Raw genomic sequence first — 13,726 nt, 5'->3', positions numbered from 1 at the left:
AAAAACTAGCACAAATCAGCCTAGCTCAACATAATTTAGTCACCAGTCTTGTCATTCTCTTCTCCCTTCTAAGTAACATTAGGACATAAAAGCTGTTGATTAGCAGTAGTGAGTATTTGGATATTTAGAACAGAATAGAATAGAATGTGCTTTATAGTCATTATACAGTGTATAATGAGATTGGCTGGTAGGTGGAATTTAGAAGAACCAGGACATTTGTGAATTTTATGCCAACACCCTGTATGGCTTTCTAATTATAATGGAAATCGGGTGTGGCCATACTTGCACAGTTTAATCACATTTCTAGAAGTCAAAAAATGTAATTTCTTAAGCTCTGGTTGATACTATCAGCTGACATTCATAATTTTCCCTCAGTTACTAAAAAATGGCCAAGTGCTGGGATGCAATTTTCATCAGGTTACAACATTATCTGATAGTGTCTTGTGTGTCACACTCCACCCAACTGCGACATTAAGAAGCCTGAAGCCACTGCTTCCAATCATTTGCAAATGTTATGACGCAAGTTTAACACAGACACACACACCCATATACATGTAAAGAGGAATGTAACCGGGCCACGTCACTCCCTCCCACACAGACTCAACCCTGTTCAGGGCAATCTTCTGCTACTGTCTTGTTATTATACAGATAAATGCACCACACATAATAATAAGAGTCACAAATTCATATCACTTTCTTACCTGAACACATGCAATGTACTTTACACTGCAGTATTTATCAAAGTAGGAATAGCTAAGAAGTCTTCTTTTTATCTCTTACAGATACAGATGTAATCTTTAAGTACAAGAATCATATCAGTCTTTCATTTTCAGGGCTCTGTAAGAACTTTCTGTACACAGTGTCCTTGCTGTCTCTGGCATCGAATCAGTGATCCACTTGTAGAAATGAAAACATGTTGACTTTCTATTTGTGTTGATCCATTCCTTTCCATTTCACTCACAGCTTTCTACAAATGGTCCATATGAGATATCTCTATCAGTTCTCTGCATTTAATTACATTTTAGTCTCACGGCTTTCTTTGCCTTTAATCTCATAGAGATTAGTCAAAAACTGGTCACAGAGTAGAGCAGCAAAAAACACCCAAATGTACATCTTGATTAACTTCTACCCTGTAAACATTTAGTAGCAGATTCCATAAAGTACATTTGATTATTTTCTTTTCACTAAATACTTTCAAATTCAACAGCATTGCCTGCATGTACTCTGGGTAAAAAGAATTACCTTGGACTTCTATGATTAAACATCCATGGCAAAAATGTTCAAATTAAAGCATAGTCAGCTGTATGTGTCTGTTCTGTTTACTCTGCAGAAGAACTTTGAAGGCTTAAAAGAGAAACCATAAGTTTAAACATACATTATACATACTGGAAATAAGTCTCTCCAACGTACTGATCCAGTGAGTCATGACAAACAACAGCAATTCTCAACTCACTGTGAATTCCTGACCAGGGAATTACAGTCAACAAAGCAAGTTCTCACAAATTTCAAGTAAAAGAGCTCTGATTAAAATTGTCCTTCACAGTGTTAGAAAGTAGCTTAAACACCACTGTGAATTTTATAAGTGTAATGTTTGGCAAAGTACCTGAACATAACCACCGAACCAACTTTTTAAGCCAACATCTTGCATCAGATTTAGATGCAAATACAGCGCAGCAGAAGTAGCTTAGCATCACCATTCACAACCTGACCTGCTCAAGGTAAGGGGAACATGCATGATACTACCACTGTTTTGTAACACAGATTGCAAAATGGTTCCCATGCAGCAGTTACACTTAAACAGACATGAAGTAAAACAGGATTTTGCATCAACAAATATGAACCAGTACGTGCAGGTACTGAAGGGGCCAGGAAGTGAATTTTGAAATCCAGAAATCCCCACATCTAGCAAAGCAATTGTTGAGTCACTGGTATTAATCAATGAGTTATCACATCCCTGCAGATAACTTATGGTAATTTTGTACTTTAAGACAGTAAACATCTTACTTAATACACCTTTAGATGATTGCTGTAAGGGACTGAGACAGCAGCTGTTGGAGAATCTTTCTTATTCACCACCGGGTTTTTTAAGACAGTCTGAGGAGTGAGGAATCCTAGCTCAGCACCCCATCAATCATCTAACAGTAAAGTTGCTTAATCATTAATATCTCCACACACAGTAACTCAAGTTAGCCTAACTGGAGACCGAGTACACACACTGCCCTGTCTAATATCAACAAAGCAGCCTTGTAAAAATAAGGGAAGCACCTCATTCAAAGCTTCTGTAAGCACCCCATTGCAGCTTTAATACAGTCATTCTTGTCCATGCTTTAGTGCTAAGCTAATGACACTTCACACTGAAAAGATCTGACTGTTTGAATTAGCAAGTCAACAACAAAAGAAAAACAGAAGTGCACAAGACTGATAACATCCAGGGTCATTTGAAGTTAATAGAGCTTTAGAACAAGAAAAGAAGTGGCTGATAAATCAAAATTTTCCTAATGGCTAATACAACCTTTGCTATTTAGTCTATGGTCTCTTATCACCATTAGCAAAGATAAGCACAGTTAGAAAGATCAAACTTCCAATGTCTGATGAAACTATAATGATTCTCAAATGTACATGAAAGAATTTGCACAAAATGACTATGTGATTTGGGGGTAATAAAAGTTGAGGTGTTATAAACACAAGCACTGAAGATGGGAGAAGCAAGTAATCAGTCACGGCAATTTTATTACAAACGACTACATACACCAATAAAACTGTATGGTTTTCAGTATAAACCATACAGTAAACTGCAGGTGGTTCTAATAGAAATGTAATGGTTCACTAAATTCATTGTTTGGCATGTACCTTGATTTTGCGTCATGTTTAGTTAGATTCTGTTAAACTTTCGGTTACACTGTTACACTCAAGTTTTCTTTAGTAAAGAAACGCATAGTGTCATAAGCCTCAAACAAATAAAAACTGCTCAGGGTCTGCCCAGCTTTCCAGGCTAACCCTACCAGCATGCTAAAGCATGACAGACAACAACTGGTGCACTGACTAAACATTCAGAATCTATGCGGTTCTGCAGAAATAGGTGGAGGTCTGACTAGGGCTGCATGACCTAATTGACAATCACAATTATTTTGATCAATATTGTGATCATGACTATTCATTGTTTTTTTAGGGACAAAACATTTTTACATAATAAACCGAAGATTGCTTACACGTCCTTGTTTTGCTACATTCCTGCTAAATCTTAGCATCAAAATTAAACTGAAAATGAGGTTCTTCTTCACCTGAATTCGGTGGATCTCCTAGAGGTAAAATATAAACTAAATTACCCAAGTCTCCAAACAGTTGATGCTGTTCTAATGTAAAATTGACTTGATTTGAAATTAAGTGATTTTATCTACATCAGCTGTTATTATGAGCAGCATTTTCCATGTGAAGGGCTTTTTAATGAGCAGAGTACACACTTTAAACATTAATATTGTAGTCTGTCATGTTCACTTAATTGTGGTCGGGCAAAATTGTGATCATGATTAATATTTAATCAACTGCAAAGGTAAACCTCTGACAGTAAGTGTTTGAATCACAGTACACATACCCCTACTAACTGCTGATTTCTACACTAAACGAAGACACAAATATACAAACAGTTAAGACTATTTATTGTTCTGTTGTTCAACAACATCTCAGTTATCCCACGCAAATGAGTCTTTTTTGCATATTATGCCATTAAAAAGCCAATTGCCTGTTCAGGAGGAAAAAAGTCCTGCTGCACTAGCCTGAAATTACTATCCATGCTTTAAATGTTTGAGGAAGACAAAACATGAGCAATAAACTGGAAAAAAAAAACACAAGCACTCAAGCAGTGGACTGAACCTATTGCAAATGACCAAGGCATGCAAACTGTCACTGAACTCTAGATAAGGCTGATAAATACATCACTTATTATACATGCACTACCAGTCAAAAGTTTGGACACACCTTCTCATTCAATGCTTATTTATTTGTATTATTTTCTACATTGTAGGTTAATACTAAAGATAAACATTTTTTTGTTTACAACATACTTCCATATGTATTCTTTTATAGTTTTGATGTCTTCAGTACTAATCTACAATGCAGAATAATACAAATAAATAAAAAGCATTGAATGAGAAGGTGTGTCCAAACTTTTGACTGGCAGTGTACAACCAAACATCATCTAGATCTCTGACTATATATTAAGGCTGAAAATACTAACTACTAATTATGTCTGACACCAATAGACATTTAGTTTACTGTCACACAGATTAAAGAAAAGCCTCAATTCCTGACTTTTGAGAAATTAGAAGAAAATGTGTATCAAAATTGAAGATACTTACTTTTGTAGATATATGCATGCAGAATATGACTTAATGGACATAAAGATGTGCTTAAACATCTTGACATACTTGAGCCAGAGTACAGCCAGTATGATGAGCCAAGAATCTTACCAACGTTTTGAATGGGAGGTTCAGTTATTTATGACTCTCTGTAATGGAAAACAACAACTGTGGTACAAAGGTGTAAAATCTGCATAATGCTGATGCCATACTTGGCTGGCAGATTAATCAGATAGATGTAAGACTGGTACATATTATAGGAACACTTAGCATTTTATTAAGTAAACCAATGAAACAAATCCAAGGGGAAAGCCATTCTTCATTTTAGATTTCCCCAAGTAAATTTATACTAATCACAAACGAGTTGATGGATACAACAGGTAGCAGGGGATTTAAAGGACCAGGATGAAAGATTTAGGGAGATGGTTTCATGAGTGTATTAATACTTTGAACTACGACTTAGCTTGGATTCTCTTCCACAGAGCATGCCAAGTCTCTACAGCAGCGCAAATTGGACAAACCAAAGGACCTTTTGAAAAGTATGTTGAAGTGTTTGTTTTACATGCTTGGGAAGGAAGAGGTACTCAGTTGGTTGAAATCTAAAGTGTCACTGCTCAATGCCGTTAAATATTACATACTGGTCCTTTAAAGAAAGGTTTCAAAGCATTCTGACTATTAAGATCGTGCAGACTGATGTTTATTATCAGTGAGAGTTTTCATGTAAGTTACATAACATATTTTCTGACAGAACTTTAAGCTGTATGGAAGGAGTGTCCACACTGGTTACAATGATAGGAAATAAATCCATAAAAATAAACCGGAAATAGACACAATATTGCAAAAATTACAAAGCAGTTCACTTCTAAATGCTCTGTGCATCTGGAATCAGACCCCTTGCTTTGTCCACTGGTAATTACTCCCTGCATAAAGTCCCACAGTGCCTTGGGGCAACAGCAACACATTACAACCAAAGTGATGCACTGAGTCGCACTATACACAAAGAGGCATTTAATCAAATGCGGTGAGGTAAGTGGAAATGCAAAAGGGCAGGGAGGTAGTTGCATAAAAAACAGGCACCAAAGACAGAAACTGCACCACAAAGAGGAAGACAGAGAGCAACAGACTGTCATCAGATCCCGTGGGTGCCGCTTTAGCCTGTTGGACTGATGATAACAGTCATAATAACATGACCACAAGCATGCTAATCACCTTGTACCATGGAATCATGAAATGCATCACCATTAGCAGAGTTAAAGATGGAGGGAGGAAATGTTTTTATCATGGTTGGCTTAGGATAGTAAATTCTCAAGCTTTACTGCTACATGACAGAGGATCATTAGGTTTGTTGCAGCAGTGTCCACAAAAGATCCTGAATTGGATTGTAAAAGTGTATGACATCCTGTTGGCTCAACAGGCTAAGAGACAAATTATACACATACATAAAGCTATAGGTGTTTTTTCACTACAGCCATGAATAAAATCAGAAAGCAATGAGTTAAGACCCGATGGAGATACAGGTCATGCATTAAAGTGAGATCTTCTTTCTAAAGCACATCATGACAGTGATGCTGTTGGAAGCAATTCTTCTCTCTTACTGCACTGAGGCTATAGATATCCAGAATCCCATATCAAGCCTTGACGCAGAAGACTTACATGTTCCAAATACACTTCTAAGAATTCACAGTCAAAACACAAATAATAATATCAATGAAGTTATAAAAATTGTGAGTGAATTAGTTTTTTTTCCTTTTTGCAGTTGAATGGATCTCTACGGGTGTATGAAATGCATGTAAAAATATAAGAGAGAGAGAAATCTTAGGAATTCAGAAGAAGCTGAAAAATTTGTAAAGTGTAATATATATAAGCATGAACTGTGACATTTAATTAGAACCAGTAAAAAAAGCCTACCCAAGTAAATTAGTGGAAGAGAACAGAAATAATATGAAAGGTACGTGGAACAATTTACAAACATAGGAAAATCACTTCATACAAAGCTGTGATACACAGAGGTTCTAAAGGCACTCCATGATTTCATTGATAATGTGGAACTAAACAGAAGGAAGTAAACAAATATAAAAGATGGTGAAGAACTAGTGGACAGTAATAAATTTGCTGTTCTACAGACCTGCAAATGAACGTCAACAGACATTAGGGCTGTACCATCATGGCCAAAATGACAATGCTGATTGTTTAGACTAGGGCTGGCCCGAATAGCAATTTCTGGCCTTCAGATATTCGGACTCAATTAATGACGCATATCTGTCCGACCGGGGGGTGGGGGAATATTCGGATCTCAAAATAAATATTCGGATACCACCGTAACAACCGAATATTCGGATATCCGGATATTCTGGTCCAGCCCTAGTTTAGACCAATACTGAAATCAAGATTATCTGTTGATGTTAGGAACTAAATATTTTTACTGCATTTTCACATTTAAAAGAGCAGTGCTTTCACTTCTATACTGTGGTAGATGCTAGTTTATGACCAAATCTTTGCATCAAAATAGGCAACAAAACAAGGTCCTTTCTTGCTGTGCATCTCCTAAAAGCATATAGAAGTAAAACTGCAACAAAACCTTTTACCCAAAACAAACTCAACAGAGATGTTTTCATATTTACAATATGGTGGTACACTGTCAAGACTTTGGACAACAACTTGGGCAAGGACAGAGACAGTGAAGTATTGTTAGCAATGTTATGCTTCTTGGCCGTCATGAGTTTATCATACTACAGTTGGTTGCGTTTTTTGCTTTGTGGCAACAATAAATCTGATACACTCCTCGCAAATGAAGTGCTCTTACTCAACATCACTTGGCCAAAATCCAAAACACTTCCAGAAAATGGATGATGATCCGTTTTGAGGGGCTAGCTCTTCACCTTTGGCTCCAGATATCTGATTTCTGTTTTGTCTGACTACTCTCTGTTGTAAACTACTCTTCTACTTTGGGCTACAGCTGCAACATCCAGGAAATTTGTGCACAGGCTGCTACTGCAGGAGTGCATGTGCAGCAGCATGATGGCAGTGAGGCCAAAAAATCTCAAACGCTCCTGCGTGGCTGGCTGTCAGTTTAGCAAGCTGTTGGTTTGATATGCAATGGAGTTTTCAATGAGTGGGGCTTCTAATTGCAACACCAACATTTCAATCCAAATTAATATTCAATTAATAGTGCAGCCCTATTGGGGCATAGTTAAAAAAATCTAAAGTAAACTGGAGTAAAAGGTCCACATATTGCAATGAAACTGATATGACTTTACTGAAAGAAATTAAACCTTTGACAGAGCAATAATCAATATTGTTTTAAAGCTACTTAATGCAATGGGTTGATATTATTGAAACGTCCAGAAGAATAAGCTACTGCTACGGTCTTCTTGTCATCTACTGTGAGGGCTTTAATAGATCTAAAAAAAACAAAACAAAAGTATTGATAAATCATTAATCATTAAATTTAATTACATCAAAAGCATAGTTTTAGCATCAGAGAAGTTCATTATTGACTTTGTTCCTAGTTGTGGTATTCCACAGGGTTCAGTTCTTGGTCCAAAATTGTTCATTTTGTATTTAAATTATCTCTGTAAAGAGTCCAAATGGTTCAAAGCAAGGCTCCAAATCTTTACCAAAAATCTGTCAAATGTGACTAAACATTTTCATTAGTCATAGCAGTTTGCCTAACATGAAGCAAATCTATCTCTGTTTGTCCCATAGCAGCTCTGTGTGTAGTTATGGTATGAACTGTGCAGTTAAGGGATTCCACCTGAAAGCTTACACTTTAAATCAGGTGTGGAGCCCTGTTTCAGTTCAGACTCCTTGAGTCGAGTATTTGTCCAACGTTTATCTACATGAGCATCACCATGCTTAACTGATGAAAGAAGCTGATACCTCAGATACAGTTATACTCAGGTCAGAGGCCCAGTGTTTCTCTTTAAAGAAAGTGGCCTTGTGGGTAACCTGTGTGTGACGTAGGTACACTGTTGTGGGAAGTAAGCCACGAGTGTGTTAAACTACCAGCACATAGCTGCAACTACTGTGCAATCCATGTACGGATGATTAAGTTACTGCAGTCAGCCATAAAGTGTCTACACAGGCCTAGTTTTCAGTTAAATTGGTATTCAAATATTATGTTGTGTTTGCTGCTCTTCATGTGAGTTGTCTTTTATATCATATGGGTATTGACCAATTCCTGCCTTAGAGAAAACAAATGAATATGAAAACTGATGGTTAGTAATTGTCAGCAATAACAATAGTAATAATAATAAAAAGAGCATTGTCAGTAATAATATATACTTTGGAATCTGTGATTCTTCACAGGGAATACTGAAACGCACACACACAATAAGATGTCAGTTTTCCCAGATGCTACTGTTACTTGTGTAGTAAATCTATAGGTCCTTGATGGTGTAATTGCAGCAGTATTAGCATGATGTCAGCACTGTTTTTGGAAGAAGACTGACATTAAAGCCTATCACACTGACAATTAGTTCCCCTCCTTTCCATAGCACCAGAGAGACACTGATAAACAATGAGAGTGAATAAACTGCATTACCTTCCAGCTGATAGCAAGGTCAGACAAATGCCTTTTCACAAACTTTTTCATTAGGCCACTTGTATTAAGATGCATTTTAATTACACTTTTAATTAACCAGGCAGGTCAGTTATATGGGATGGGTTAAGTGAGCTGAGCTATCGCAAATTAGGAGGAGGCTACCATTTCTAAATGGACACAAACCCTCTGTGGCGCTCTTAAAAAGTGATGGCCAAAATTAATCTCTAACTGTGGAAAGAAACCCTTTTGAATAGACTGCTTAACCTGCTGCTCAGCAGGAGTCAAAGAATTTATTAAGTGTCACTGTCACACAACCCTGAGGGCAGGGAGTACTCAGCAATGAGGACATGAGGGTGCAAAAACACCTTAACACTGATTAAACTCCAAGGCTATAGTGACGTCATAAGTTTAACTGTGTGTGACTAATCTCATTATATGCACTCATTCATTCACATGGACACGCCCCCCTCCTCACATGCTACCAGACCACCTCTACCAGTCATACCACCTTCATTTCCTGAAAACTGAATGCCAATGCAGACTCTTATACAAACACTACAAGCAGAAATGAGCAAAAAACAAACAAAATCATTATAACCACAATCATTTTTATCACTGCAGCAGCCCTCGAGTACTTCCAAAACTCAGTTTACATACAATGTTCTGGCAACATTAATTAAAATCAGATTCAGTCAAGACTCACTTCCGTGGCATAGACCAGTATTGTGGTTTAACTGCTGTATCGATGCGGTTGTCTGTCAATGCGTCACCACACAGTAATGTTTGTAGGCAAACAACAGGTGATTACAGCAAAAACAGGATGCTCTCTGAGCATATAATCAGAGACGTTAATGTTCAGACGGTGCATACAGATTTACATCGGGTAAAGAATAAACGCTGGAGCAAACAATCCAAATGTATCGGAAAAGTTATTCTATGATCCTCGGAAGCAGAAGCGAATATCTAACCACTTATTGAAGTTAGTTTACTTGCCCGCAAATAAATAAGTCGATATGAAAAAACAAATAGCAACTCCGCTAGCTTGCAGTTGTTCGTTAACAGCATATGAAGCGGTGTTAGCAATGGTTTTTTACGTTGCCAAGTTTTAGCCAGTTAGCTAATGCTGACTTAGTGAACTTTCAGGTACATTTCACAATGACAAACCATTCAACAGTAGTTAAGCGGCTAACAAACTTCAAATGAAACTCATAACTCAAATGTAAACATAACACTTGTCTTCTTTTAAGGTCTGAACCAGTTTGCTTTGTTACCCATCCCCAGCTAATTAACTAAAGCTAGCTGGGAAGGTAACTGTTTGCTAACACAACCTATACCTGTCATCAAGACCAGACGGACAGCGATGTTTTGGACACATCGGCAACAGCTAATTGGCTAGGTTAGCTTTTATTTTCCTTAACAAACAAAGTTCAAACATCTTTCCATGGGCTAAGCCTTGTATTGCGTCGGGTGGCTGTTGTTGAGAACTAAAGAAGGCCAGCGGTACGAGAAAGGTAGAAGAGCAGTTTTACCAGCTGCTGTCGTATCCATCGTAGCATCCTTGCAGAATACGCTCGAAGTAGCCAGCACAGCCGCTAGCCCAGTGCTAGCAACTAGCTACTCCAACAAAACGGTCCCGGAACATAAATATTTCCCCCCAGAGGCAACCGTCCTCGGTCGCATTACGCGGCACATTCATACAGTGCAGCGGTACAAAAAATACGTGTAATCTCTCCCATTCCGCGGCGATGTCAGGCAAATGGTTTCTGGTATAAAAAAAAGTGACAGACGGCTGGCCGCGGAGTCCCAGCGAGCTACGCTGCTACATCTCTGCTCTGCCACGATCACTTTCCCTTTGCCAGCACACACACTGCTCTGTGCGGATACTGATGCTCTGAGACGGCCTCACGACGCCCCCTGGCTGTGGATAGATAGATAGATAGATAGATAGATAGATAGATAGATAGATAGATAGATAGATAGATAGATAGATAGATAGATAGATAGATAGATAGATAGATAGATAGATAGATAGATAGATAGATAGATAGATAGATAGATAGATAGATAGATAGATAGATAGATAGATAGATAATGGCTTTGTTACTGTAGTAATTTATCTATTTATTTTAATTGTGGGTCATTACATTTACAGCTTTTCAAAAAATTACATAAATGCAGCCACAAAAATATAATTTTATCTTATGTTTAAGCCTTAACTACAGTCTAGGGTTTATCTTGCCTTCAGTAAATTGTAAACTGAGACCAAAACCAAAAGTAAGCAAATGCCCTCAAAGTCCCAGATGCACTGTATAACAGTTAGATTGTTGTGTTTTAGCTTTTTTTTTTAGACTATAGAAATACGTGTAACTAATTTACAAGTGATATGAGTACGGCCCAAGTCCTTAGTAGTCAAGTGTTGCCACTAAACAGATATTATGGTAATGTATCTGGTAGTTATTTCAGGCTAAGAAGACCAGGCCTCGATCGAAATGAGTGGGGAGAAAGCCACAACTGCAATGTCAGTCATCTCCAGGACATTAAAGATGCATGAAGGGAATGACCAGTGAAATCGGATGAATTAAAAAATTTTAAAAAAGGTTGAAAAAGCAGATTTCTCCACAGGCTATACTTCTATTTCACCTGCACAACATTTTATAGCATCATACTTGATTCAGAGGTGCAGGACATGTCACAGAATCGCTGTCTCAGATGTTACAGAATTCTCCCATAGATTTTGACTCTTTCAGTGGCCAGCCTCTCCCTTGCACCATTTCTGATAAGACATTTTTGACATCTTAAAGGATGTTAAGGCACTGTCTCGGTTTCAGAATCCTGCTATAATTGCATGCTCCATGTCAGTGTCATCAAACTGTAGCCAACTATGTGTACAATTTACAGCTAGCTGTTCGTTTGCCATTGTCATACTGTGCTGAATGGCTCTGAACGTATCCTGTGCATACTGAGCATGTGTGCAGTATATTGCAGCGGTGCTATTAAATTCATTGCTAATACTGCAGACTGCTAATACTGTATACACCAAACATGGATAATGCAGAGGTCTGAGTCACGTCTAAACTGCTTACTTGGCATTTTTGTATACTATAATGCTGTTTGACACAGAGCCAACACGCCAGAGACTTAAAGTAGATTTGTTTACTTCAAGAGTGTTTTAGATATCTTAAGCCAGAGATAAATTGTTTCTCATCTCTTGGGGCAAGTCCTAACTGAACATGAGCTGCAAAACCAGTCCTTTTAGCTTTCTCTCTCTTTCCTCTGTCCCCTCTCAGTGATGCTCTGCAGTTCTTTTTTGCTGTTCCAGGTTTTCTTTAGTAAGGCATCTCACATGAAGTGAGGTCATCTTAGTATTAGTATCTCTTTCCCAGTGATGAATCAATTTCTGCTCCCTCCCTCCTTGCAGACTTGGATGCTGTACATCTCAATCAGTCAATAATGCACAGAGAACAAATGATGCCACACAGGGAGGGAGGACAAGAACTATTTGATGTTTGAAAATCAAAGCGAGTATCTGTAAATCTTGGTTGCCTAGTGTGTATTTTTTATCGTTGAAATTACACGCATGACATTCCCATCAATAGTATGAGGAGCAAATGGCAAATCCTAATGATCCAGCGTAATCAATGTGTTCCAGCAGCTATATTTAGCAAAGAACAGCTGCAGCTGCCCAGACGTTTCTTCTTTCTTTCGTTCTGGCCTCCTGTGAAAGTGAAGTGTGCACATGTATTTGCATGTTTCTGCATCATTCCCAGTACCTTCACCTTTGCTCCTTAAAGTGGTAGTGTGACTCAACAGTCTGTGACAGAAAACCCCCTCCTACTAGCCTCTCCATCATGAAATCCTTTTTAAAAAACAGAAAAAACCCCAGTGAAGCTAAGCCAGAAGCAACCAATATGCTTTTATGTCCTGGATTAAGACAGCTTTAGGCCACACTGCGAGTCAGCAGAGTAAGGCACTGACTGTGCTTCAGTGTTTGTAATATCTTGGGTTCAGAACCCTCTCATGTATCACATACAATAACTAGTGTCACGTGCCATACTGTGCTTTTTTTCTGCTGTGCATCCAGTAAAATCAAAAATGTCAGAAATTCATCTTAAAAGAACGGATTTAGTCTGCAAATCCACGGGATAATCTGTGATCTGTCTGTGTTTGTATGTGAGCCCAGATCCCAGCCGTCCTATCCATGTGACTGTCAGGAAAATCTCTGCTTTACACTGACTTACATAATGCCACTGCAGCAGCAACATCTGGGAGCTTCTGCATCACAGCTGGACTGAAAACAGCTTGTTCGTTTTAAATGTGAGAGGTTGACTGGGGCGTGTATGCTGTTGGTGTTAGGACGGACACCTCACATCTCTAAATGTGAACTTTTTCAGGGACTGAAATTGCATATTCTTCCTCTCCTGATGAATGTGCAATTTCCCAGAGTTGAGGAGGGTTATAAGGCAACTAGAAGTAGTGATTTTTATTCTATACATGTCAGAGAAAACCATCATCCTGATTCTATATTTGGAAATTAATTCTGTGATGCCTCATGCATTCTGCTTAATCACGTGAAATCATGTAACACACAATATGCTGTATAACCTGAGGTGGTTTCATATACTTTAGGTCACATGAAGAAAAAGTCAGATCATGTACTGTGCTCATACTCAACTGCTGCCAGCTGAAATATGTGCTTAATGCACATCTTTGTACCTGAGACCAGCGACTGTTGGCCAGTGATCCATAATGGCCTCAACGTCTGTCATGGACATGGATGGCACGGCACCAGATAATGTCTGGCAGCCATCCCAGCTTTGTATTGAATTTA

At 38.2% G+C, this 13,726-nt stretch overlaps 1 protein-coding gene across 4 annotated transcripts in view; it reads right to left on the bottom strand.

The window, feature by feature from the left end:
* atp11b (ATPase phospholipid transporting 11B (putative)) overlaps positions 1-10,754 on the bottom strand; it is a 58,301-nt gene extending 47,547 nt beyond the window's left edge. For 2 of the 4 annotated variants that reach the window (XR_004846494.2, XM_035943167.2), the window contains exon 1: positions 10,428-10,754. Coding sequence is in view for 3 of the 4 variants with exons in the window: in XM_035943167.2 (XP_035799060.1) it covers positions 10,428-10,454 (27 nt within the window). In the remaining variant the exon portion in view is untranslated. The remainder of the gene's footprint in view (positions 1-10,427) is intronic. The other 2 variants (XM_035943165.2, XM_023298867.3) reach the window with 1 other exon arrangement.
* Positions 10,755-13,726: the final 2,972 nt, after the last annotated feature.

The sequence above is a fragment of the Amphiprion ocellaris genome, chromosome 2, assembly GCF_022539595.1.
Source record: "Amphiprion ocellaris isolate individual 3 ecotype Okinawa chromosome 2, ASM2253959v1, whole genome shotgun sequence".
Lineage (NCBI taxonomy): Eukaryota > Metazoa > Chordata > Actinopteri > Pomacentridae > Amphiprion > Amphiprion ocellaris.
Note: the sequence above shows the minus strand (reverse complement) of the source record. Positions and strands in the feature narration are given on the sequence as shown.